The sequence below is a fragment of the Castor canadensis genome, chromosome 14 (genome assembly GCF_047511655.1).
Source record: "Castor canadensis chromosome 14, mCasCan1.hap1v2, whole genome shotgun sequence".
NCBI classification, from domain to species: Eukaryota; Metazoa; Chordata; class Mammalia; order Rodentia; family Castoridae; genus Castor; species Castor canadensis.
This window is the reverse complement of record NC_133399.1, coordinates 16333206-16360817: the sequence shown is the minus strand read 5'-3', so window position 1 is coordinate 16360817 and position 27612 is coordinate 16333206. Positions and strand designations below refer to the sequence as shown.

General features: G+C 49.2%; 1 protein-coding gene across 1 annotated transcript; it reads left to right on the top strand.

The window, feature by feature from the left end:
• The first annotated feature begins 1818 nt into the window (after positions 1-1818).
• On the top strand, positions 1819-27593 carry Cyp4f22 (cytochrome P450 family 4 subfamily F member 22). Its single transcript, XM_020165300.2, has 13 exons — positions 1819-1916; positions 10753-10975; positions 12991-13135; positions 17624-17677; positions 17798-17925; positions 18080-18201; positions 19400-19667; positions 21014-21080; positions 21188-21317; positions 23725-23858; positions 24717-24781; positions 25238-25320; positions 25688-27593. The coding sequence occupies exons 2-13, from the start codon at positions 10754-10756 to the stop codon at positions 25863-25865; spliced, it is 1596 nt and encodes a 531-aa protein (XP_020020889.2). The 5' UTR covers positions 1819-1916; position 10753; the 3' UTR covers positions 25866-27593.
• The last annotated feature ends 19 nt before the right edge of the window (positions 27594-27612 follow it).

Here is a 27612-nt window from a genome sequence, read left to right as displayed (position 1 = left end):
TCTCATGATCCATTTCAGCTATAGCCTCCATTTCTTCTGTAGGAGAATGGAAGCTAAGGCCACATGGCCAGAAAACCACTGTCAATGCCTCCTCTCCCCCAGACCCTTTGACTTGTTCGTTTCCTTGTCTCCATCTCTCTGAGAACAGAAAAACTGTCTGGATGCCCTTTTCTCTCCTGTTTCCAAAAGCCTCACATCCAGCCAGTAACCAATGTGGCTGATTTCTTGGGCCTTAGATCCAGTTCTCTCTAAGGTCTCAGTTACCCTACTTTTGACCCCTGCTCTCCTTAAGTCATTGGAAGGATCTCTCTCTCTCTCTCTCTCTCTCTCTCTCTCTCTCTCTCTCTCTGTCTCTCTCTGTCTCTCTCTCTCTCTCTGTCTCTCTCTCTCTCTCTCTCTCTCTCTCTCTCTATATATATATATATATATCTGCCCTTATAAATTTCTATATTCTCCAGTGTCCTTCAAAGAATTCCTCTTTGCTAGCAACAAAACTAATTCCATATCCTTGAAACAATTCAATGAGCTTCAATGTGCTTTAAAACCAATCAACCAACAGGGGGTTCTTCCCCCACTCAAGCACCACTCGTGGCTCCCCATTGCCCATCCATTCTGGCTGGCATTCAAAGTCCCTCACAGTTAGTCCTTGAACTCCTTCAGCCTCCTCACTTTTCACACCCCAGGTCAGGGAAAGCCACCTGCCAAACCACACCTTGTAGTTTCTCTGTGCCTGAGCCTCACCCCCCTCTCCACATGTTGAAATCTAACCCTCTCCTGCAGTCCCAGCTCAAATATCACATCCTTCATGTAGCCTTCCCTGGCCTCCCTTTAGAGTCCTGCAAGCAACAAAATGTCAATTATTTGTATCTCTTTTCCTTAATCTCAAAATATGTTCACGCGGGCCCCACCCTCCCGGGGCTGAACACCAGGTGAGAAAGCGCTATTGAAATGAAGAGAGATTTTAAAATCAGTCTAAGATGGGGCAAGTGGAATTTCTTACACTTCTCTGTGTCTGATCACTTTCCCAAGTCCCCTGCCCGCCTGCCCACTAACCCACTGTGTGTGGTATCTGCCTCACATCCCAGGGCGTAGCTGTCTGTCTGTCATCTACAGCAGATGGGCCGGGCAAGGACATCCTGGAGAGAGGGTCAAGGTGTGTGGCTGGGGGTTGGGGAACAAAGTAGTCTCAGGCTGCTTGTTGAGGCTGGAGGCTTTCCTGGAGGTCAGCTGCTGCTGCTGGCTGCAGACATCTGGGGGTGGGGGACAGAGAAAGTAGAAAAGCCAGTTCCCCAGGGCTTGTGGAGTCTGAGAATTTCTGGGGGCTCAAGAGGAGGCTTCTGGGGAATAACAGGGTCCCAGAGATGATGATTGTCCAAACCTGGGAGCCAACCCTAAAGTGGGGAGCCTTGAGGGGCGCTAGTGTAGGTCCAGAACTGGAACTGAGGGCTAATGGGAGCCAAGCAGGGGTGTGGGGATGGAGAATTTCATAGTTTGTGCTTCTAGGTGTCCAAGTCTTTGTGTCTCTGTACCTGTCGCCATCTTTCCATCAGTCACTTTCTTCTTCATAGCTTGTCTCTCTCCCTTTCACCTCTCTAATTCTCTCCATCTCTGGGGACCACGCTTCCATTCCGGCCCCAAAGGCGGGCTGGGCCTGGGGGGCGTGTCCTCGGACGTGTCCGGGGGCGTGTCCTGGAGGAGGCGTACCCCGGGGGCGTGGTCAAGGCATTTTATGTGGGAGGCGTGCCCAAGGGGGCGTGTTCTGGGGGGGAGGAGCGTCCCAGGGGCGTGTCCAGAGGGCTGGGCTCAAACTTCAGCCGGGCGGGGTTAAAGGGCTGAGCAGCGGGACCGCGTTGTTAAAGCCGAGGCTGCCTGTGACCGAAGATCGGGACCAAAGGCTGGAGGCCGAGACCCGCGAGGTGAGTGCGCGCCGGGGTCGGTAACCTGAGCGCGGCCGCGGTCCGCGCCGTAACCCGAGATGCGCGGGGCTCGGTGCCAAGGTCTGCGCTCGGCGGTGGGCGGGGCAGGGCACAGCCGGCTTTCCGGACCACCGCCACTGTCTGTCCAGGACCCTCTGAGGATGTGGGTGCATCCCCGACGGTTGCTGCATTTGGGCGCTTTTTTTTAATCCCGTGTGCGCCCAGGAGTCCGGGGTGCATCTCCTCTTTGAGTGTCTGTGATGGAGAGAGGGGTCTTCTCCCGCCGGCGCACCCCAGAAAGGCCAAAGCTCTGCGCAGTTACACCTCCTTGGTCTGATTGGGGTCCCTGGCTTTTCTCTTGAAGGAGTACCCATAGTCCTGCCAATGTGGTTTTATGCCTGTGGTTCAGCCTCCATCAGGCCCTCTCTGTCCATTCGTGGTAGCTACAGTCTCTCAGTACCCTTCTATGAAAAGAAAATCGCCTTCCAGACCCGTGAAGTTGACTGTGAGGGTTGAGTGAGGTCCTGCAATCAGTCCCAATGATGCTAAAAGATACCATCAGGTGTCCTAAGGGCCTGGCCCGCACCCCTTTGGACCACTGGGAGAGTCTCTGGCTGGAGATGGGAGAGAGACAGGTAGAAAGAGGCTGAGATCAAAATGAGGCCACCTCTGCCCTCCATGTGGGCAGGCTGGAGGTACATGAGCTCAGGGTATCTCACCTGGTGAGTGTGCCCACTCTCCTTGTGTAATGCCTTCATGGGACATCACTCATCACCCAATACGTGAAGGCCCCTTTCCCTGAAACCCCTCCCCTATTTCTGGGTGTTGGAGCTGAGCCCAGCTGGAGTTGGAAATATCAAACTCCTTCCTGAGTTGCCAGCCTATCTGGATGTGGAGGAAACTCCCCAACTCTTGCCCATCCTCTTCTTTTTACAGGTGAGGGAACAGAGGGCTAGAAAGAGGAAGCACATACCCATAGACACCCAATGGGGGAGCTGCGATTGGAACATACAAGCCCTGTCTGACCCCAAAAATCCTGGGCCACTTTCTGATGTCTCCGACAAGTCTGTATAGCCCAGCTTGGGTTTCTAAGCTGTAACATTAACTCAGAGCTGGTGTCTTGGCAGTGACCTGGGTTGGTATCCATAGAGGGTTTTGGATGACCCGGGAGACACTAAGATAATGGAATCCCCATCTCTCTTCCCTGACAAACGTTGGGTCCTGTACTCCAAGTCCCAGATGTCCAGGTAACAAGGATGTACGTGTTGGTAACACCAACAGCAACAAAAGGTACTTTTGATCAAGGGGTTACTGTGTGCCTGTCAGTGAGCTGTGCACTTTAAAAGTGCTGCATGTCATCACAGACATGAGGAAATATGGTTCCTTTCTTACAGATGAAGAAATTGAGGCTCAGAGAGGTTGAGGCACCTGCCTGAGGCCACACAACTAAGAAGTAGAGCTATATAGACTCCTTTCTAAGGCTCATGTGCAAGTGTGGTCATATCTGGGGTGCTAATCCGAGATGATTACAGCCCAGGAATGATCTAGATTACTGGTAGTTTTTAGGCTTCTTTTTTCTGCTAGGATGCCCTTTGGGATGAGAAAGCTTAAGGCTTCAAAGCATTGGTGGGACTAGCCGCACTGGGGTTTGAATTCAGGGTCTCACACTTGCTAGGCAGGCACTCTTGCCACTTGAGTCACTTTGTCAGCCCCCCTCTAAAGCTTTTTTCAGAACCCCAGAACCTAGAAGAGAACCCAGACCTGTAAATCTCTCATCTCAAACCTTCTGGGGGCAACACGAGTCTTTGATGAGGCAGCACTTTGGTATCAAGGGAGTAAGGTGGAGTACCATAAGTCTGGGTGGAAGTCAGGTTGCATTGACTACAAGATAAGACAGAGTACAGTGGGAGGCTGGGATGTGGGGTGATGGGACCAGCTTTGGGGTACTCCTATATGCCACACCTGGGCCCAAACCTGGCATTCAAGAAGAGGCACATACATATAGTGCCTGGCACCAACCAGGGTCCCTGTCTTGTATTTCATCTGTGAAGCCCACACACCTTGTATAACAAGTCCCCAGCTAGCAGCTGGCCGGGCCAACCTGACAAACCAGAGCTCCCTGGGTGTGGACTGCGCTGCAGGGCTGAGCTCTGGCACCTCCCTTGCTAGATAAGGCGGGTCCAGCAGGACAGGCTTGCAGGGCCACCTCTTCCAGGGTGGGGCTGCTGGGTGCCTTGCCTGGCATCAGGGATGGCACTGGGCACTGATGTAGAGAGGGAACAGACATGTCACATTCTCAAAGAATTCTAAGAGCACCAGCTTTGAGTGCCTTTGCTTCCATAAAGTAGTAAGTTTTAATAATAGTACTTGTGGCTAATGTGTGTATACAATATGACAAATCCTCTTTATGCCTGGTTTCACTGAACCTCTCCATGGTCTTAGCAGAAAGGGCTTGTTGCTGTGATTATTACTGTGATAAGTTTTATTTTGATATTGGCTTTTTTGGGGAGTGAGGGAACAACTGGAGTTTGAACTCAGGGCTTCGTGCTTGCTAGGCAGGTGCTCGATAGCTTGAGTCACACCTCCAGTTTGTCATTTTTATTTTGAAACAAGTTCTCTCACTGACCTCAAACTCATGATTCCCCTGTCTCAGCCTCCTGAGTGCTGGGATTACAGATCCCACTGTGCACCACTGTTCATGGCTGTTGCTGTTATTTTTGTTATTATTATTGGGGTTTGAACTCAGGGCCTTGCAATTGCAGGATCTCTGCTGCTTGAGCCACGCCCCAGCAAAAGATTACTTTTTCTTCCCTTCCTTCCTTCCTTCCTTCCTTCTTTGCTTCCTTCCTTCCTTCCTTCCTTCCTTCCTTCCTTCCTTCCTTTCAATTTTTCCTCTTTGATGGTACCAAAGTTTGATATTGGGGCCTGACACTTGCTCTACCACTACCTACACTCCTGCCCACTGTTATTATTAACCAATTTCACAGACTGGTGAATGGAGGCTGAGCACCAGAACTAGGACACCCTGGGCTGCTTATCTGCATAGAAGCAGAACTATAATTTGAACCCAGACCTGTTGAAGTCAAAGATCCCTTTTTTTATTTTTTGATGGTACTTGAGATTGAACTCAGGGCCTTTGCTTGCTATGCAGGAGCTCTACCACTCAAGTCACTCTGCCAGCCTCCAGCCTTTGTTTGAGATGAGCTCTCCAAACTTTTTGCCTTGGCTTGCCTCAAACCTTGATCCTCCCCATCTCTGCCTTCTAAGTAGCTAGGATTATAGGCATGAGCCACCAGGCTCTGACAAAGCTCAAGATTTTAAAGGATGATGCAATCCCCAAGCAATTTTTCATTTTGCTTGTAATTTTTCCAAGTTCAAGTGTAATAGATGTACAGAAGAGTGTGCATTCCAGAGTTGGATTGTTGAGTTTTTACAAGTCACCAGCTCACAGAGTCAGAAAGGGAAGAACTAAGCTGGGTGCCTGTGGCTCATGCCTATAATCCTAGCTATGTGGGAGGGAGATTGAGAAGATAACAATTCAAGGCCAATCTGGGCAAATAGCTCCAGAGACCCCCATCTTCAAAATAACCAGAGTAAAATGGACTGGAGGTGTGGTCCAAGTGGTAGAGCACCTGCTTTGCAAGGATAAAGCCCTGAGTTCAATCCCCAGTCTCATTAAAAAAAAAAAAAAAAGGAAAAAGAAAAGGGAAGGGCTACCAACACACCAACATGTCTCCACTTTATTGAGCTATCGTAATTCGTTTTAATTTAAACTGCTTAAGAATAAAGTTTAATTAACTTTAACTAATTTTACTTTAATATAATTTTTCTTTTTGGTGTTGGGGATTGACCCTGGGGCCTCATGCATGCTAAACATGTGCTGTACCAAATTAACTATGTTGAAGTGTATAATGCAGAGGCACTGAGGATGTAACAATGATGTATAACCACCATCTCTACCTAGTTTCCCCCATTAGCAATCACACCCCATTCCACACACCCCCAGGCCCAAGTCACCAGTAATCTCCTTTTTTTTTTTTGGGAGTACTGTGATGTGAACTCAGGGCCTCACACTTGCTAGGCAAGTGCTCTACCACTTGACCACTCTGCCAGCCCTTTTGTTGTTGTTGTTGTTGGTGGTGGTGGTTCCGGATTTTGAACTCAGGACCTCTTGCTTGCCAGGCAGGCACTCTACCACTTGAGCCACTCAGCCAGACCTTTTGTGATTTTTTTTTTTTTGAGATAGTGCCTCAAATTATTTGCCCAGGCTGGCTTCGAACCGTGATCCTACTGATCTCTGTCTGCTGAGCAGTTAAGATTATAGGCCTGAGCCACTAGTGCCAGACTTCTAGATGGGAACTATGAAGCTCCCAGGGACAGTCCCAGTTGGGACCACAGCATTCTTTCTCTGTCTCTGTCTCTGTCTCTCTCTCCCTCAGGAGCAGAACTAGGAGTCTGCCCCTGGAAGGGCTTCAGCCCACACCTGACATAGAACTCAGGGGAAGTGGACCCAGGGCTTCAGAGCATCCCCTACCAACCTTACTCTTGTATCCTCCCTAAAGGCAACCAGTTGCCCAGAGCTAGGGCCTGTGCTTACTCCAGTCCCAAGTTCTTCCATTTCAGTCCCTCAGGAAGACATTTACTTGGCTGGGATTTCAGCTGGGATTTTTCTTGGTGGGGGTGGAGTTCAGCAGTCTCCCAGCTTCTTGGTAAAACTACTGGGAAGATGAAACTAGCGATTGTGAAAGTCATCACCTGCAGTCATTTTCTGATGGAGGGGTGTTTACTGATTGTGGAGGCAGAGTGGCATTTGGAGGATGAGGAAGAGCTGGTGTGGGTGGAGCTGGACAAAAGGTGTGAGAGTGGAGGGAACAGCCCTTGCAAAGGCTACTAGCTAGGGACTGGCTTGGTCTGTGGCTGGAGTGAGCTAGAGGGGTCAGAGATGGGTGAGTGAAGAAGAGAGAGGAGAGAGCCAGGCCTGAAGGGTATCATGGTCCATGCCAAGTGTCTGGATTTTATTCCAAGTGTCATGGGGGGATTTTGAGCAGGGAGGTTCATGAGTTCATTTAGTTTTTATTTTATTTTATTTTATTTTGCAGTACTGGGGCTGGAACTCAGGGCCTACACCTTGAGTCACTCCATCAGCCTTTTTTTGTGATAAATTTTTGAGATAGGGTCTTGAGAACTAGTTGCCTGGGCTGGCTTTGAACCATGATCCTCCTGATCTCTGCCTCCTGAGTAGCTAGGATTACAGGCGTGAGCCACTGGCCTCTGGCAGAGTTGATTTAATTTTTATCCGTTTTACCCTCTCTGTGTAGAATGGATTGCTGGTGGTGGGGAGCAAAGGTGGAATTCTGGATCCCAGTGGGAGAAGATTACCACCAGGATGGCCTGATGTGGGTTGGGATTATGGGGATGGAGAAGAATGGGTGGACATGAGTGATGTGTAGGACAAGAGGACAGGACCTCAATAATTAGTGAGGTGGATCTGGGGGTCTGGGAGATGCCCTCAGGGGATATCTGGGAGGTGGTTGAGTCTACCAGGGGGACACAGAGACAGAAATTGGCTCAGAGATGAGAATGTTGAAGCCATGGGAGAACATGAGGTCCCCAGGAAGTACGAGCAACCCAACATTTGTAAACTGAATAAGCAAAGAGGGGTCCAAAGCAGACTGAGAAAGGGGATCTTTGAGGGTGAGGTGGAGCGTGGACAGGGGTGAGCTCCTGAGGTGTTTGGATGCCAGGTGGAGAGAAGGGAGCCATGGAGGGTGTTAGAGCATGGGGAGGGGCAGACCTCCCCATGAGCTGATTATGGTAGCTCAGATGGGAGCCGCATTTCACCAGAGAGCCATGGCAGGAAGAGGTGATACATGTGGCCCCCTATTTGGCTGAATCTTGGGTCTGGCAATATGGTGGTCTACCCCTTCCCTCCCCAGCCCCACTACTGGGCTATATGCAGGAAAAATTGCACTGGGGAAACTGAGGCCCAGAGCAAACAGCCATTGAAGGAGTCAGAATTAGAACCCAGATGTTCATGGTGTGTGTGCTTTTTTTTTAGTACTGGAGCTGGAACCCAGGGCCTCTGCATGCTTCATCACTTGAGCCATGCCCCCAGTCCTTTTGTTCATTTGTTTTTGAGATAGGGTCTCACTAAGTTTGCCCAGGATGGCCTCAAACTCATGATCCTCCTGCCTCCATCTCCCAAATCATTGGGATTATAGGTATGCACCACCATGCTCTTCTACTAGGTTCTGAGCTCCACTCAGGTCTCTCCCCAGACACCTGACCCCAGACAGGCCCTGGGAAGCAACCACTTCATGTAAAAGAATTGGTCTCCATCCTCTCATTCTACATGAGTGGTCTGAGGCAGCTGTAACAAGTGACCACAAACTGGCTGACTTCAAACAACACACAATTACCCTTACACAGCTCTGGAGGCCAGAAGCTAAAGTCTAGGCCAGGACAAATAGGTCCCGATTTTGGACCTATTTGGATTTTGGACAAATAGGTCCATTCCTTTTCTCTTTCAACCGCTGCCTCCATCTTCACATGCCTTTCTACATGACACATGGCTCTCCCTCCCTTCCTCCTTCTCTTCTTCTATTCCTCTCTCCTAGTATCTCTCCCTCCCTTTTTTTTTGTTGTTGTTTGTTTGTTTTTAAGAGACAGAGTTTTCCTATGTAGCCCAGGCTGGTCTTGAACTCACAATCCTCCTGCCTTAGCCTCTCCAGTGCTGGGATTGTAGGTAGGTACCATCACTTCTTTCTTATTTTTATTTATTTATTTTGGCACTGGGTTTTGAACTCATCTTGAGCCACTCCGCCAGCCTTCATCTTGAGCCACTCCGCCAGCCCTATTTTTGTGAAGGGTTTTTCGAGATATGGTCTCACGGAGTTATTTGCCAAAGCTGGTTTTGAACCGCTATCCTCCTGATCTCTGCCTCCTGAGTAGCTAGGATTACAGGCGTGAGCCACCAGCGCCTGGCTAACACTTCTTTCTTATAAGGGCACTTTTGGGAGCTTTTGCTCCCATTTCCTGCATGGGGAACAGGAAATGTCTCTTTTTTTCTCTCTTACATTTAAGTCGCAGCTGGATAATCTAGCATCATTTCCTCAAGATCCTCAATTTGATCACATCTTGCAAAGATTTTGCCATATGAGGTCCCATTCATAGGTTCCAGAGAGCCAGGTGAGGTGGTGCTCCCCCTTCCCCTCCAGAATCCTCCACCTGAGGCAGGAGGAATATGGGTTTTGAGACCATCCTGGGCTACAAAGTGAGACCCTGTCACAAAACAAACAAAAACCAAAAAGCAAAAACCACTCCTCCCTACCTCCACCCCCCCCCAAAAGAAAACCAAAAGCAAAAAGTCTAGGTTCCAAGTGTTAGAAAGTAGCAACTTTGAGGGGACATTGTTTCACATGCCACTCTTTGCTTTCTTTCCTTTGCATCTTCACTAGATACTTTGTATCATGTTTCATCATGCCTGCAAGTGGTCTCCTCCCTTCAGAGCCAGGACCATGTCTGTCCTGTTCGCCATCCTGTCCCCAACGCCTAGACCTGACTCACTGACATAGCTGGGACTCTGAAAGTATTTACTGAGTGACCGACTTGCTGGAAATGCATGCAAAGCACTTAGCGAAGGTGTGGCAGGTGGAAGCACCTAGAGAAAGTGCACCTGAACCCTCGTGATCAGTAGCTGGCTTCCCAGGCATTTGCTACCATGACACATTGTTGAAAAAATAAATACTCCGGATACTTCCAGTAGAGTGTGGCACTTGGAGCTGTCCAGGTGACAAGCAGCCAGCCCAGTGGCGCATCAGTATCACCAGTTCCAAGTGTCTTCCTGGGACTCAGAATTTGGAGCTTCTTGTGCTTAATTTTAGGTAGTTTCATACCTTTTTTTTTTTAATGGTACCGGGTGTTGAACTCAGTGCCCCATGCTTGCTAGGCTACTCCTTGAGCCACTACTGCCAACTGTTGTGTGATGGGTTTTTTCGAGATAGGGTCTTGTGAACTATTTGCCTGGGCTGGCTTTGAACCCAATCCTCCTGATCTCTTCCTCCTGAGTAGCTAGGATTACAGGTGTGAGCCACTGGTACCTAGCTTAGTTATTTTTTGATAGGGTCTCATGCTTTTGAACCGCCAGCCTCAGACCTGATCCTCCTACCTGTGCCTCCTGTGTAGATGGGATTATAGGCATGATCACTATATGAGCCTTGTTTATTGAGGGGGTCTTGCTAACTTTTTGCCCTGGTTGACCTGAAGCTGAGAGCCTCCTGATTACCACCTCCTGAGTAGCTAGAATTATAGATTCGAGCCACTGAACCTAGCTGGAACATCATCTTTTTAATGGTTGAATAATATTTCATTGTGTAAATTGCTCAGTTTAAAATGACTAATGTTGTGTTTTGTGAATCTGACTTCAATTGAAAAAAAATAAAGAAGAAAAAGAGGCTAGAAGTGAGACAGAGGGAGGGAAGTCAGGATATTGATGCACCAATGTACATCACTCATTGGTTGAAAGTTGCTCCTTTTTTTTTTTTTTTTTGGCAGCATTGGGGTTTGAACTCAGGGCCTCACACTTGCCAAACCTGGACTGTTACTGCTTGAGCCACTCTGCCGGCCCAAAAGCTACTCCTTTGGGAGGGTTCTGAGTGTCCCAGAACTCTGTCAGCTGTGCATAGGAAGAGAAAACCCTATGGCAGAGAGGTAGAGGGGAGTTCCCTGTAAAAGTCAAGGCTGGGGATGAAGATGGACCCCTCGGATCCTAGAGTGCATGGCCCATGAGGGGCTGGAGGGTGGTTCCCACTTGCACTGACCCCCCGTGTGTCCCTAGGATGCTACCCATCACCGACCACCTGCTGCACCTCCTTGGGCTGGAAAAGACAGCATTCCGCATCTACACCGTGTCAGCCCTACTCCTCTCCCTGCTCTTCTTCCTCTTCCGCCTGCTGCTGCAGTTTCTCGGACTCTGCTGGCACTTCCATGTCACCTGCCGTCGCCTGCGCTGCTTCCCACAGCCGCCCAGGCGCAACTGGCTGCTGGGCCACTTGGGCATGGTGAGTGTGGTTGGGCAGGGATGGACAGGTTTTGGGGTTTCCATAAGGGTGCTGAGTGGGCTGGCCGGCTTTGGAGAATCTGGCTGAGGTTGTGAGTAGAGACTGAAGATCAGAGAGGGCAGGCAGATTGCTCAAAGTCACACAGATGGAAGGAGGCAGAGCTGACTTTCTACTTCATAGCTCAAAGAATGGTTTTGTCTGCTTTTTGAGGTGCTGGGAGTCCCCCCTCCATCTTCCCTTCAGCTATTTTTGCTTTAGTTATTTGAACTAGGTAGGGTTTGGAGTTTTTTGCCTAGGGCTGGCCTTGGATCTTGATCCTTCTGTCTCTACCTCCGACAGTAGCTGGGATTAGAGGTGTGTGCCAAAACAAACTATAACAGCAAAAAGTGGAAGAATTAGAACTTGGGGCCTGGGTTCTGATTCTGGCTTTGCCACTGTAGCCTAGGATGCCACACCTGCCCATATTCTTCTCCCGTTTGTGGGTGGGATACCCAATTTCTGACTGCTACCACCAGCCTTCTAGAGGCTTCCATCAGAGAGCTTGGGAATGAATGTCTAGGAGATGGACGGGCCTCGGCAGATCACTGCCGCAGCTACCTCCCCTCAGGAGGGCTGCTGGGAAGTTGGGTGCCCCACTCTTGGGGTGTCCTACCACCCTTGACAAGTTATCCTCTCCTGGTTGCCTTCCCTCCTGCCCTACTTCCCTGTACCCCTGTTCACATTTGGGGGACCATCTCCCAAATAAACTATTTGCCCTAGAACTCTCAGCACAGGACCTACTTCTGGGGAACCCAAACCCAGACACACACTTGTAACCTCAGGTAGGCCATTTGACTTTTTTTCTTTTTTTTTCGTGGGACTGGGGTTTGAACTCAGGACTTTGCTCTTGCAAAGCAGATGGTTATTTTTAGAGATAGGGTTTCACAAGGTATTTCCTCAGGCTGGCCTAGAACGGAGGTCCTCCCTATCTCAGCCTCCCAAGTAGCTAGGATTATCGGTGTCAGCCACCAACACCTGGCTCATTTGACTTTTCTAAGCAAAATCAAATGGGTACAATAATAGCAGTGACCTCAGCTTTTTTTCTTTTTCTTTTTCTTTTTTTTCAACGCTAGGGTTTCAACCCAGGGCTATACATGTTAAGCAAGCACTCGCCACTTGAGTTACATGCCCCCCCCAGCCCTCCCCTTTTTTTCTGTAGTGAGGTTGGAACTTAGGGCCTACACCTTGAGCCACCTCACCAGCCCCTTTGTGTGAGTTTTTTTGGGGGTGGATAGGGTCTCTTGAACTATTTGCCTGGGCTGGCTTAGATCCGTTATCCTTCTGATCTCTGTCTCCAGAGTAGCTAGGATTACAGGCATGAGCCACCAGGGCCCAGCAGCCCCAGCCATTATCATTTTTAGATTTTCTTTCCAAATGCTTTTTTTTGGCAGAACTGGGGTTTGAACTCAGGGCCTAGCACTCGCTACAACAGGCACTCTACCCCTTGAGCCACTCCGCCAGCCCTATTTGTGTTGAATATTTTCAAGATAGGGTCTTACAAACCATTTGCTTGGGTCAGGCTTCAAACTGTGATGCCTCTCAATTAGTTATGCCTAATAGCTTTACTTGGCTGGCTTTGAACTCTCGATCCTCCTACATCCACCTGTAGAGTAGCTAGGATTACAGGTGTGCCACACACCTGTCTGGTTACTAACTTTATGTCTTTTCTTTTAAAGCAGAACTGTGGATTGAATTCAGCTTGCTAGGTGGGGTCTCTACCACTTGAGTCATGGCGAGCCTATGTCAGGCCCCGTGCTGGGGTTCTTTCTTTCCTTAATCCTCTGGCTGCCCTCCAAGAGAGGGTCCATTGTTCCCCATTTCTCAGATAAGGAGGTAGGGGCTCAATAAGATGCTTCTGACTTCCTAGGGTCCTTCAGACTTCTGGGCTTGTCTCTAGGGAGGAGACGGGGCAGGGGAGTGGGGCAGGGGAAACTGGGGCTGGGCATATCCTCACTGCCCCTCCCTTTCCCCTGCAGTTTCTTCCGAATGAGACCGGCCTTCAGGATGAGAAGAAGGTGCTAGATAACATACATCATGTGATCCTGGTGTGGGTTGGACCTGTCCTGCCTCTCTTGGTTCTAGTACACCCTGATTACATCAAGCCTGTGGTGGGTGCCTCAGGTAAGCAGACTGAGCCTCTCAGTGATGAGTGGTACCCTCAAGTCCTAAAATCCACCTGTTGTTGTAGGCGGGTGGGCATTCAAGAGGAAGAGACATTTCAGTAGGGCTTTGAGGGATGAATAGGAGTTCACCAACTAGGAATAGTGAGGCAGGTTATGAGAGCAACATGGACAAGGTCTAAGAATCCCAGGAACTTTCCACCTACTTGGAAGTCAGATCCAAGTACATTCAGGTAGGCATTTGTTCACCTACAGTTTTGTTAAAAAAAGGTGTCATTCCAGGTCATAATACTTCCATTGTTTGTGTCGTGGCATTCCTACCATGACCAGGGCTTTTGGTAGCCCAGCCTGCTTTCATCAGCTGGACTGATCTCCACTGGCAGGACAGGAGATGTGGAAGGCTTGCTCTTCCTTTCCATAGTCCACACCTATCCCAAGGGGTGAGCGCTTACTCATCCTTCAACACCCAGTTCCTACAAGCCCCGCCTCCAGGAAGCCTTCTCTGGCTCTGCAGACCGAGCACAGCTCTTTCTTCTGGACTTTCCCATGCTGAATCCTAATCCCTTAGGAGCAGGTGAATCTGTATCCAGCTCTGTCTTCCTCAGAAATGGGGTGCTAGATTCCCTGTAAGGCTTTGCAAGGAGCTGGGCCTCTCCACAGCCAACAGGGCACATTCAAGAAAGTGCAGGATGAGAAAGAAAGAACTCCAGGAATTAGACTCTCAGACCCCAGCTTGGGCCTTACAAACATAGATCTGGAGACTGTCCTCAAGGCTGCCACCAGGAGTTTTGAGAGAGGAAGGCATGCTATCTCTCTCTTCCCCAGTTACTCTCACCCCCCATCACTTCATCTGTACAGGGACAATGACCCCACTTTGAACTAAGGCAGAATCTAGGCCCTAGCCCCTGGCCAGGATCCAGGGGACTGGGCTCAAATCCTGGCTTTGGCACATTCTGGGTGTGTAATGATGCTTGCATTTGATTTAGTTCCTCTGGGACTCAGTTTCTGATCTGTAAAATGGAGACAGACAACAGGACTCAATGATGTGAGGTCTGGGAGCATAGCTCAGCAGTGGGGTGCAGGCCTGGCATGCACAAGGCCCTGGGTTTGAACCTCAGCAACACACACACACAGACCCAAACAAAATTACATAATCTGGGTAGGTGCTAATAAAGGTTTTTCCTCTTCTTTTCTTCTTCCTTTTATTTTGGTAGGGCTGAGGGTTTGAACTCAGGGCTTCCCACTGGCAAAGCAGGCTCTCTACCACTTGAGCCACTCCTCCAGTCCATTTTGCTCTGGTTATTTTGGAGATAGGGTCTGGAGAACTATTTGTGTAGGCTGGTCTCAAACTGCGATCCTCCCAAACTCAGCCTCCCAAGTACCTAGGATTACAGCACGAATCACTGGTGCCCAGGTCTCTTCTGGTTTTTTTTTTTTTTTCTACTTTTCCATTTTTTAAAATTGTCATGCTGGGTAGTAACACATTGTAGCGTTTACAAAAGTTCTTATAATATATTAAATGTTTCATATTTGATTTCTTCCCCTCCACCATTCTCCTTTTCTCCTTTATCCCTCCCCCCACCGCCCCGCTCCCCATGGTTTTTTGAGACAGGGTCGTGCCTATGTAGCTCATGCTTGCCTGGATCTTATGTCCCTCCTCTCTCAGCCTCCCAAGTGCTGGAATTATAAACCTGTGCCACCACGCCCATCTTACATTTGGTTTTAATTGAGGTGAAATTAACACAGCATACAAGTCACCATTATAAAGTGAGCAATCAATGGATTTGCTGTACTCACAAGGTTGTGCAAGCACTAGTTTCAGTGTTTTAATCATGCCTTAAAATACCTGGTGTTCACCGTGTAATCACATCTCATTTCTCTCCTGGGAACCTCTACTGTATGTCTGTCTCTACAGACTGACATACTCTGGATTCTTTTGTGTCTGGCTTCTCTCACTCAGCACCATGTTTGCAAGGCTCAGCCCCACTGTGGCATGCATCAGGACTGCAGGATTATTTTTATGGCTGAGTAGTTTTGCATTGTCTGGCTAGACCACAACTTGTGGACATTTTATCCACTGAGTTATATCTACCTCTGGTTGTGACGAATATGCAGCTCTGAACATTGACACACAAGAGAAAAACTCTGTATATGTATCTCTCTCTGACAGTTGGATTTGAATTCAGGACTCTACCATTTGAGTCATGCCAAATGGCTCATCCACCCACCCAGAAATGAACCCAGGGCCTCTCACCTGCTAGGCAAGTTCCCTACCACTGAGCTACACACCAAGCCTATAATTAACATTCTAAAGAACCTTCTTTCCACTGTCCCCCATGGCTGAGCATTCATTTTTTACTGATAGGAGACCTGGGTATTCACCTCACCATTCTTTGATGCCAATAAGCAACAATTATGAGAGTAACAAAGTAACCAGGAGTTGGCTGATTTTTCATTGGTGTACACCCATACTTAATGAGCATTTACCATGTGCCAGAAACACACTTGTTGAGTCCCGTAGGGATGCCACAAGGCCAGGTTATTTTATTTCCTCCTTTGGCAGGTGAGAAGATGGTAACATGTCTAAGTTAACACAATTAGTTAGTGGCAGGGCTAGGGTTTGACCCTCCACCAAGCTGTCAATCATAGGGATATATGACTCTGTGTGAAAGAGTTGCTGTATGCTGGGCACCTTGTGAGGGCTTTTCTCTTGTGATTTCCTCCTGGGTAGGCATTACCTTTTTTTTTTTTTCTAGAGGGAGAAACTGGTGGGAGAGGGAGCCTGGACACAGACTGTCCTGGCATTAAGGGTCAGAGTTGGAGACGGGGAGGAGCAAAGGTTCAGCTGGGGAGAAGCTTGGAAAAGGCTTCCTGGAGGGAGTGTTAGTAAAGCTGGGCTTTGAAGGATGCATAGGAGTTTGCCAGATGAGGAGTCCTAGATGTAGGGACCTGTCAATCCAAAGCTGCCAGTGTGGGAAAGTGCCAGGGCAATTCAGGTGACCTGGGCTGGCTGGAGTGGAGGTGATGTGTGTGGGGAAGTAGGAACTGAGACTGAGAGTTAAGCAGGAGCTGGATTGAAAAATGATGAATGAACACACACCTTATCCTAAGGATAATAGGAAGCCATAGGAGGTGCTTGAGGAGGACAGCCATTGACCAGATCTAGGTATCAGAAAGACCCCTGAAGCTCCCAGCCTGGAGCCCAAAGCCCAGAGAGGAGAGGAGTGACTTGACTCCCACCTTCCTCAATGTCATATCCTCCAGGAAGCCTGCTCTAACTTCCAGTAGCTCTTCCTCTGTGGCTCCTTTAGCACCTGGCACACTTTCTACCTTCTTGATAATTGCATGGTACGTGCCTCTGCTTCCCTTTCCCACCCTGCCCAGGCAGGGTGTGTTGCTGAGCCATTTCTGGGTCCCCAGCCTCACTCAGCATGGGTTGGGCACAGAGAGGCAGCAGAGGGGTGAATTGAATGGGAGGGTGACTATGAATCCAATTGGCCAACTCCTGGGGAGTGTGGCTGAGTCATATTCAGGTATAGATGACATCATTGGTGTTTCAGACACTTCCTTCTTGGGCTCTTCCCTACTTAGTCCCAAAGCTGTCCATCCATCCATCCATCCATCCATCCATCCATCCATCCATCCATTAATTTATTCTTTCACTCAGTCATCCTTTGATTGATTCATTCATTCATTGAATAAAACTTTCTCTTTTTTTTGTGGCACTGGGTTTGAACTCAGGGTCTACACCTTGAGCCATTCCACCAGCCCTTTTTTGAGACAGGCTCTCAGGAACTATTTGCCTGGGGCTGGCTTTGAACCATGATCCTCCTGATCTCTGCCTCCTGAGTAGCTAGGATCACAGGCATGAGCCACAGGTGCCCATCTAACTTTCTTTTGCACCAAATGTCAATGATCACCATGGTCTCTCCTGCAAAGTGTCATAACTAGATGCAAACAACCCAGTGTGATGGTGGGACTGGGGGAGCAGCATCCACACTGAGACCCAAAGCTGAGGGTGAAGTGCTGGGGCAGCTTTCTGCTAGAAAGACTTGGAGCAGAAAGGGACATGGTCTTTGAGAGAAGCTGAGAAAAGCTCTGTGACATTGCTCAGTGGTGTTGAGTGGGAGGAGGCTGGAGGACAGAGGTGTCCATCTTGAGAGAGGTCTGCACACGGGGCTTTGAAAATGGGCTGGATCACTGCTCTTTGAGGGTGACAGGTGTGAGAGCTGGGAGAGACTCTGGCAGATGTCACAGATAAGATCCCCCGTGGGCAAGCATGACAGACAGATAGGGAAGGTGAGGCTGGAGGTGGGGAGCACAGGAGGTATAATTTGGCCAGCCTGGGCTGACAGAAAAGGAGGGGAGGACCAGTAGATAATTCCATTCCTATGGAAAAACTTAACCTTGCTACAGGTTTGGAGGTGAGCGACATCATGTGATGACAATAGGGTTTTCTGGTATATCACTGCCTCTTTTTTCTACACAGCTGCTATTGCTCCCAAGGACGATCTTTTCTACAGCTTCCTGAAGCCTTGGCTAGGTGAGTGCCAACGGGTAGGCTGGGACTGGGGATTCAGGTAACAGAAGGGCAGAGCCTAAGTCTTCCTGGAGGGTTTCAGAGGAACAGGAGAGGCCCCTAACCTCAGTCTTCCGGTCCCAGGGGATGGGCTTTTGCTTAGCAAAGGTGATAAGTGGACCCAACACCGCCGCCTGCTGACACCCGCCTTCCACTTTGACATCCTGAAGCCTTACATGAAGATCTTTAACCAATGCACCGATGTAATGCATGTGAGTCCTGGGGCTGAGTGCTGGGGAGTGGACACTGGTCCAGGCTCCAACTTCTGGGTGATCATGAAATGTCAGGAGGCCTCACTTGCTGGGATGTAGCCAGGTACCTGTGCCTGCAGTCTCCATACCCACCTGCCCTGTGTCTCTCTTCCAGGCTAAATGGAGACAGCATCTGGCAGAGGGCTCTGTGGCCTTTGACATGTTTGAGCATGTCAGCCTCATGACCCTAGACAGTCTTCAGAAATGCGTGTTCAGTCACAACAGCAACTGCCAGGAGTGAGTGTGACCTCCCTGGGGAACATGGAGCCAGCTGCTCCAGAGGCAAGGTTCTGGGAGGAGAAGGGGAACCTGGGCCCCAGGTGCTCAGCCACCAATGGGCCAGGTGGCTCCAAGAGAAATGATATCACCTCTCCGAGCCTCAGTTTCCCTTTCCAAAAATTGGACATCATAATTCTTTCTCCATAATCATTGCATGAGAATTAAATGAGTCAATGGCTACTTTCCCACATTCCTGCACAAAGAGCATGCAGTGTTTGGAAAGTGTCCACATTATTTCTTTTCTTTTTTTTTTTTTGTGGTACTAGGACTTGAATTCAGGGCCTCAAACTTGCCAGTCAGATGCTGTGCTATTAAGTCATGCTGTAAGCCCTTTTTTGCTTTAGTTATTTTTCAGATAGGGTCTCACTTTTTTGCCAGGGCCAGCCTGGATGGCAATTATTCTATTTAAGCTTCCCTTGTAGCTAGGATGCTAGCTTGCTACTGTGCCCAGATTTTTAATGATTGTGAAAAATCATGAAATGATTGAAAGTTCATTTTGTGAACTTTCTGCTTAGGTTGGCCTCAAACTGCAATCCTCCCGATCTCAGCCTCCCAAGTAGCTGGGATTATAGACATGAATCACCACACCTTGCCTTTTTTATTTTTATTTTTTGAGAGAGTCTTGCTATGTAGCAAAATTTGGCAGTACTGAGGTTTGAACTCAGGGCTTCCCACTTGCTAGACAGGTGCCATACCACTTGAGCCAGGCTGGCTTTGAATTTGTGATTTCTTGTCTTACCCTCCTGAGCAGGCATGCCTCACCAATGCCAGGCTTCCATTCCCACTTTCTGAGTGTCAGTTTCCTTGTTTGTTGAACAAAGATGACACATCTTGCTGTCTAAGAGATGCTTTAAGGATAAAATGGAATATATGACAGTTCTCCTCCCCTTAGGCCTGTTAATATTTGTTGAATGAACACATCACCCTGGTTCCTTCATTCATTGACTATCCATTGTGAAGCCAGGGGTGTGGCTCAGTGATACAGTGCTTGCCTAGCATGCACGAGGTCCTGGGTTGCATCCCTAGCACTCCCTTCCCCCCATAAATAAATTAAGGGATCTTATCTTAAGAGGTTTATCTTAGCCAAGCCGTGTGCATCTGGATGGGCCAGACAGGTGGATAGCCCTACACTCATGGCTCTTCTTCTTCCTGCCAGGAAGATGAGTGATTATTTATCAGCCATCATTGAACTGAGTGCACTGGTTGTCAGGCGCCAGTATCGTGTACATCACCACCTGGATTTCATCTACTACCTCACAGCCGACGGGCGGCGCTTCCGCCAGGCCTGCGACACCGTGCACCGCTTCACCACCGAGGTCATTCAGGAGCGGCGGCAGTCGCTGCGCCATCAGGGTGCTGAGGCCTGGCTGAAGGCCAAGCAGGGCAAGACCTTGGATTTCATTGATGTGCTGCTCCTGGCCAAGGTGAGGCGGGGCCCCTAGCGGCCATCCGGGGAATTGCACCAACTGGTACACGAAAGCAGGAGCTCACCTCGATCTAGGAAGGAGTCAGATGCAGGTGTGTTAAGACTGTATGAGTTAGCTGAGTCGCTGTAACAAAGTATCCCGATCCTTTTAAATGATCTGAGGTAGTTTAATGGCCTAGCATGTGTCGATCGAGCAGAAGGTGCCTTGTGCACTTGAATGTAGACAGTCGGTCTTCCCTCTGTACCTGCAGGTTCCTCATCTGCAGATTCAACCATCCTCAGATTGACACGTTTGGAAAAAAATTCTTTCTGTATTGAACATGTACAGACGTTTTTCTTCTCATCATTCCTTTATATAGTGTAACAACTGTGTCCATAGCAATAGTACTTAGATTGTATTAGGTATTTGTTCTTTTTTTTGATTCAGGATCTATGCAGCCCAGGCTGGCCTTGAACTCATGATCCTCTTGCCTCCACCTCTCCAGTACTGGAATTACAGGTGTGAAGCACCATACCTGACTGTATTAAGTATTCTAAGTCTCCTAGACTTTTAAAGTCTACAAGAGGGTGTTTGTAGGTTCAATCAAATACTATGTAATTTTATTTATATTTATTTTATTTTGTTTGTGATAATGAGGAAACCAGGGCTTCATGCCTGCTAGCAATGCTCTACCACTGAGCTGCACCCCTAGCCCTTTGGTAGTGCCTCTTAATGGACTTTGTTTTTGGCAGATCTAGAGTTCAAACTCAGGGTCTTGTGCCTGCTAGGCAGAGGCACTTCCACTAAAGCCACATGGCCAGCTCTTTTTGCTTTGGCTATTTTTCAAACAGAGTCTCACTTTTAGGCCTGGGTGGCCTGGATCACAATCGTCCTATTTACATTTCCCAAGTAGCTGTGATGACAGATGCGCCACCATGCCCAGCTTTTATTGCTTAAGATGGGATCTCAGACTGGGTGCCAGTGGCTTATGCCAGTAATCCTAACTACCCAGGAGGATCGAGGTTCAAAACTGGCTTGAGCAAATAGTTCCACGAGAACTTATCTTGAAAAAAACCAATCACAGAAAGGGCTGATGGAGTGGCTCGAGGTGTAGGCCTCGAGTTCCAACCCCAGTACCACACACACAAAAAGAATGGGATCTCAGAGAAACTTTTGCTTGGATTGGCCTTTAACTGTGATCCTCCTGATCTCTGCCTCCTAAGTAACTGGGATTACAGGTGTGAGCCACCACACCCAGCAGCAACAAAAAAAAGAGAGGGGCAGACAGACCTGACTTTGGGGGAGTCCTTAAAATTTAGGGGGTGGGACTAAGTAGGCTGAAAGTCCTCAACTGCCTGTTCCAGGATGAAGAGGGAAAGGAACTGTCCAACGAGGACATCCGTGCTGAGGCAGACACCTTCATGTTTGAGGGTGAGAACATGGGGTGAGGCTGAAGGAGGATGGGAAGGGGCACAATTGTCCATGTGGGGGACACTCAAGTGTTTACAACTGCTTGCCTGGTCACTGCATGCCTGCAGGTCATGACACAACATCGAGTGGGCTGTCGTGGGTGCTGTTCAACTTGGCAAAGTACCCTGAATACCAGGAGAAGTGCCGGGAAGAGATCCAGGAAGTCATGAGAGGCCGGGAGCTGGAGGAACTGGAGTGGTCAGTGCGGGTGGTCGGAGGCTGAAGGAAGCGGGTCGGGGCCAGAGCTTTGAGCATGAATCTCTGCTTTACCATTTCATGATTGTGTGACTTTAGACAAGCCACTTAAGCTTTTTGAACTTCAATTTCTTCATCTGTAAGGGGGATGGTCTTGATGCCTATTGCCTATATCAGCAGCAATTGTTAGAATCATGCTGCATAACAAACATCCCCAGAACTTAGTGGTTTGCAGCAGGCATTTATTTATTGCTCTGGTCTGCACATTACTCTTGTGGTTGTTGGGCTGGGCTAAGTTGAGTGGGATTGCTTCCAAACTGTGGGCTGGGTTCAGGTTTCTTCCATATGTCTCCTCCCTGTCTTTTGATCAGAAGGTACCTGGGGCATGTTCTTCTCAACATAGATTTCAGAAGCATAAAAACCCCAACATAAGGACTGGAGATGTGGCTTAAGTAGTGGAGTGCCTGCTTTACAAGTTGAAGCCCTGAGTTCAAACCCCAGTCCTACCAAAAAAAAAAAGACATAATATGAATGGGGCAGGACACATACTAGCAGAAGGCACTGCAGACATGCAGGCAAAGGATACAGGTGTACAATTTTAATACACAGAAGTGAAGAATTAAGATTCTAGACTTTCTCAGATGTGTGCTGTGCAGGGATGATTCTGACTGATGCAAAGAAAACACAGCATTAAGTAGCACAGTGAGAAAGTTCCATTTTTTTTTTTAATGGTACTGGGGTTTGAGCTCAGGGCCTCACACTTGCTAGGCAGGCAGTCTGCCACTTGAGCCACTCCTCCAACCTTCAACCTTTTGCATTATGACCTCAGGGTACCACTACATACATCCTGAAACACCTTGCTAATCTGCCTTTTTAACAAAAGGAGATGATGTCTCAGGTTTGGAGAACCCAACAGAAGATGGTGTCTAATCACAGTTTAATTTTTCTTCTCATTTCTCAGTAGTATATATGTTTGATGGGACTGAGGTTTGAATTTAGGACTTCATACTTGCAGAGCAGGTACTCTACTGCTTGACCCACACCTAAAGTTCATTTTGCTTTGGTTATTTTGGAGATGAAGTCTTGCAAACTATTTGCCCAGGTTGGCCTCAAGCCTTGATCCTCCCCATCTCAGCCTCCCAAATAGTTAGGATTACAGGTGTGAGCCACCGGCACCTGACTCCCAGTGGTATTTATATATAGTGTACCTTTATGTCAAGGAGGCTGTGCCCTTTATGGTAGCAACATGCACTTTTTTAAAAAAAAGATAACTTGATGATTTAAAGAAACTGATCTAGCTCATGAGCCAATGAGTTATAATTAATCCAATTTGAGGTCCTGAATTCCAAAGGAAAAAATAAGCAAATAATACTACAGGAGACTCCCTTATCCTTGAAAGACACTTTCTAAGACCTCCCCCGCCTCCATAGATAGTACTGAGCTTTATATGCAAGCACTGTGATGGCTACTAAGTGCCTAATCGGTGAGTAGCATATACACCGTGGATACACTGGGCAAAGAGGTGACTCAGATCCCAGGAGGGACAAAGTGAGATGGCTTGAGATTCTATCTGTTACTCAGAACAGTGTACGATGTTTTTTTTCAGTATGGGGGTTTGAACCCAGGGCCTACACCTTGAGCCATTCCACCAGCTCTTTTTTTTGTGATGGGTTTTTTTCAAGATAGGGTCTTGCAAACTGTTTGCCCTGGCTGGCTTTAAACCACGATCCTCCTGATCTCTGCTTCCCGAGTAGCTAGGATTATAGGAGTAAGCCACCGGCACCTGGCAACAGTATACAATTTAACACTTATGAAGTAGCTGGACGTGGTGACACAACTGCAATCCCAGCACTTGGGAGGCAGAGGCAAGTTGGTGACACAACTGCAATCCCAGCACTTGAAAGTTCGAGGGCAGCTTGGGCTGTATAATGAGACCGTCTCAAAAATAAAATTAAAAAAACCACTGAAATGGACCCATATGACCTAGAACACTTGTTTCTCTGAGGTCCTCTGGTGTCCTGGCACCTCCCCTGGGTGCCACAGAATTCATTAATCATAGAACTAATGCTGGGCCCTACTGGTTAGTTATTCTGATTGCTCACTGTTTCTCTCTCTCTCTCTCTCTCTCTCTCTCTCTCTCTCTGTCTATGTGGTACTAGCGTTTGAACTCAGGGCCTCCCACTTGCTAGACAGGAACTCTACCACTTGAGCCACGCCCCCAGCCCTGGTGGGATATTTTGCATCCTGAGTTTTCTGATACCTATCTGGAACTATTGCAAATGACAGTGTCAGTCCAGGGGCAGTTCTGAACCCCTGGACTGGTTTGCTGCCCTGCTGCTGCTGCTGCCGCTGGTGTGTGTGTGTGTGTGTGTCCATGTCTCTGGGGAAGTCACTGTTTTACTCCCTCCAGGGACGACCTGACTCAGCTGCCTTTCACCACCATGTGCATCAAGGAGAGCCTGCGCCAGTTCCCGCCTGTCACCCTCATCTCTCGCCGCTGCACGGAGGACATCAAGCTCCCAGATGGGCGCATCATCCCCAAAGGTGCCTGTTTTGTGCCCCACCACAGGAGGCGTGGCTGTTCTGTGGCCACAGGGGCCTGGCAATGCCTGACCCAGGAGCACGGTTACTCCAAATGGGGAACCTCTCTGTATGCCTGTTGTTTTCAGGGTGATGCGGGAAACAAAGTTGCATGTGGGGGAAAGAGAGGTGAGTGTGCCCAGGTAGAAAGAAAGGAGTCAGTGAGGTAGGGGTGGCTCTGGGAGGGTTGCTTTCTTTTGATTGACAGCAATGTTATGGAGTCTAAGCTTGGTTTTGGGTGAGCTGGGAATCTTAAGAGTCCTCATTTCCAGGCCCATACCTTGAGTATCACCCAGTTTGTGGGGAGACACAGCAGGGCACAGACATTTCCAGCCACATGGGGTCAGATGGGAGCTAAAGGAGGAGACAAGAACTGCAGAAGCCCAAAATATGGAGGGATGGCTTCATCCTGTGGAGGAATGCCAGGAGGACTTCCTGGAGGAAGCAATGGCGGAGGCCAGTCTTAGAAGTTGAAGATGAAAGAGCAAGCATGTTTATGGAGCCAAGCCTCAGAATATAGATTGTAAAAGGCCTTGAATGTCAGGTGCAGGCATTTGAACTCCATTCTGATGGCAGTAGGGAACCAAGGCAGATGGTTGAGGTGAGGAATAATGCCACATTTGTGAGTGGGTGGCTGTGGGGGCTTCTTAAGGAGAGGCATGGGGAGAAATCAGACAGCAGGCTTTTCCAGGGAAGGATGGATAGGAAATTGTGGCAGATGGCTCGCAAGAATGCCATGGCTCCAGGGAGAGTTGGGGAGGGGGATGTCTCCAGAGAAAGACTTGCCTCTCTCTAACCCACTGACGCCATCCGTCCCCACAGGAATCATCTGCCTGATCAGCATCTATGGGACCCACTACAACCCCACAGTGTGGCCTGACTCCAAGGTGAACTCCTGCCCCAGCCCTTCTTCTTCTCTCCTCCCCAGAAGAGGGAGCCCCAGGGCAGTGAGACCTCCCTTTTCCAATAAGCAAATAAACAAGATGATTCTGAGGACTGATAAATGCCCCAAAGAAATAAAAATTAGTGCATGGGGGGAGGAGACCCATTAGCTCAGGTGTTCAGGAAAGGCCCTTGCCAGGAAAAAAATGTTTGAGCTGAGACCTGAAGGGTGTGAAGAGCAGGGAGAAGTGTGTTCCAAGCAAAGGAAACAGCAAGTGCAAAGGCCCTGAGGTAGGAAGGCATGAGCCTGGCAGGCCTACGGAGGAAGGAGGCAGGCATGGCTGGACTGCAGTGAGTCGGGGGTAGAAGGGAGCAAAGGCGCTTTCTCTCCAGCTGCTAAGTCCAAGAGGCCGAGGGAGGGCAAAGCTCCCTAGACTCACCCCAAGGCTGTTCCTGTCTAGGTGTACAACCCTTACCGCTTTGACCCCGACAATCCACAGCAGCGCTCCCCGCTGGCCTACATACCCTTCTCGGCAGGACCCAGGTAACGCCTCTATTTTCCCCAGTCCAAGCCATGTGTTCAGGGAACAGAGCAGGTGGAAGGTCAAGGGCGTGCCCATCACAGAGACCACGTGTAATTTCTAACAACCTAAATCCTCTCTGCACCCCTCAAATCATCCTTAAATGCAGGGCGCACTTAGTGTGTGCCAGACCCCGAGTTCTGGACTCAACATACTTCCCACAGCTCTAGGATGCCACTGTCCCCAACTTACAGGTGAGAGACCTGAAGCTCAGAGAGGGAGGTTATTCCCCCGGGATGCACAGCAAGTAGGAGGCTGCACCAGGATTCGAACCCTCGAAGTCACATTTATTTCGCGACTCTCAGGACCTCACTTTAGCCTTTTCTTCAGGAATTGCATCGGACAGAGCTTCGCCATGGCTGAGATGCGGGTGGCGGTGGCGCTGACTTTGCTGCGTTTCCGCCTGAGTGTCGACCGAACACGCAAGGTGCGGCGGAAGCCGGAGCTCATCCTTCGCACCGAGAGTGGCATCTGGCTCAACGTGGAGCCGCTGCCTCCGCGGGCCTGAGCTCCCGCGCGCCAGGCCCCGCCCACAGGGCCAGGCCCCCGCCCCCTAGGAAACAAGCCCCGCCCCCAAGATCCCCTTGGACGCAGGCCACGCCTCTCGAAGTCCAGGCTCTGTTCCTGGAGGATCAGGCTCCGCCCTTCAGCAACCTAGAGTGCTGGCCACGCCCCTCAAGGCAAGGCCCCGACCCTGATGGTTTGATCCCGCCCCCTGAGTTCCCGCATTTGCTCTCCTGTTTGAGGGAGCAGGCTCGACCCCTCCCCCCCGGGCTCAGGCCCCGCCCTCAAGATATCGAGGACTGTCCTCAGGCCACGCCGCTGGGGACTCAGGTTAGCAGACTCCGTCCACAGAGCGGTCTGAAGACTCACCTCCTGGACTCTGGCTGGACCCAGGCTGGTTTCTAAATTGAGGACTCTGGAAGCAGGAGCCTGAGGTCGGAGCCCTAACTCCGACAGCACATCTTCAACTCGTACTGGTGGACTGCTCAGGCGACATCCCAGAACTTGGGCTGTTTCCTTTTGTTTTATAAATCTGGACCCTCGGAAGCCCCTTCCTGCCTTCCTTGCTCAAAGGCCCACTGCAGAGTATTCTGATTTTTTAAGAATAAAAGCAAAGGGACTGAGACATTCCCTACCTTTCTCCACCTCCTAGCCCAGCCACCCTGGAGTCCAGAATAGAAAGGAAGGGTTCTGGACAGCTGGGAAGCGACTGTGTGTGGGCTAGGAGGCTGGGAAACCCTTTGTCCTAGGACATAAACTCAGATTTTTGGGGGAGAGTTTGTACATTAGCTCTATTTGTCGATAGATTGCGCATTAATTTAATGTCTACTGACATGGGGTCAGGAGCACAGTCAAGCCCAATTCCTGCCCTCGCAGAGAGTGGGAGACAGATGTTATAACAAGTAATTCCACACATAAGTGATTACTTACAATCCGTGGCAAGTGCTTCAGAGGTGAAGCCCCTGGTGGTGTTGGGTGAATATCACAGGAGTATGGGGGTGTGGGGGAGAATGTCAGGGAGAATTTCTCTAGTCTAAAGAATAAGAGTGGGTGACAGGGAAGGGAAAAGAATTCCAGGCAGTAATAATAGCTTCTGCAAATGCTGGGAGTTAAGAGAGATCATGGTTTGTTCTAAAAATTCAGAGGGGCCAAGGTAGTTGGATCTAGAGGGTAGGAGAAGAGTTGAGGAAGGGTGGTGGGCAGGGGATGGGAGGGCAAGCTTTATATGGAAAGCAGTAGGGAGTCTTGGAAGGTGTCTGAGCAGGGGCAGGGCAGGACATGATTAGATCTGGGACTGGCAGGGAGGTGGAATACACTGCAGGTTGAGGTCCTGGGGAAGAAGGGTTGAGGTCCAGGCAGGAAGGGACTGGATTTGAGTATCTAGCTGGGGAGACTGAAGTTGTAAGGATGATGGCTTAGATCTTTGAGGGGAATAGACAGTTCGATCACCTCTGACGTAGAGAATATAAAAGACGAGGCCATGATAATGTCAACCATAATAATATTAACGCAATATTTATTTATTTATTTGTGGCACTGGGGTTTGAATTCAGGGCCTCACACTTGCTAGACAGGTGCTCTACCACTTGAGCCACTCCACCAGTCCGACACCGTATTCATTGAGCATCTTCTGAAAGCCAGGCTCAGTTTGAGCCATTGCGCACTTGACACCTAGAGGAAACATATGTTACCTGATAAATAAGTAAAGAAATAAATAAGTTCGCTAAGGGCCTTGGAGACCACTGTAAGGA

Bases quoted from the DNA above. Each gene is read 5' to 3' on its own strand.
- Cyp4f22 (XM_020165300.2), top strand. From the start codon at position 10,754: ATGCTACCCATCACCGACCACCTGCTGCACCTCCTTGGGCTGGAAAAG. The intron at 18,202-19,399 runs GTGAGTGTGACC...TCTTCCTGCCAG, and splicing joins CACAACAGCAACTGCCAGGA to GAAGATGAGTGATTATTTAT. The intron at 23,859-24,716 runs GTGCCTGTTTTG...CCGTCCCCACAG, and splicing joins TGGGCGCATCATCCCCAAAG to GAATCATCTGCCTGATCAGC.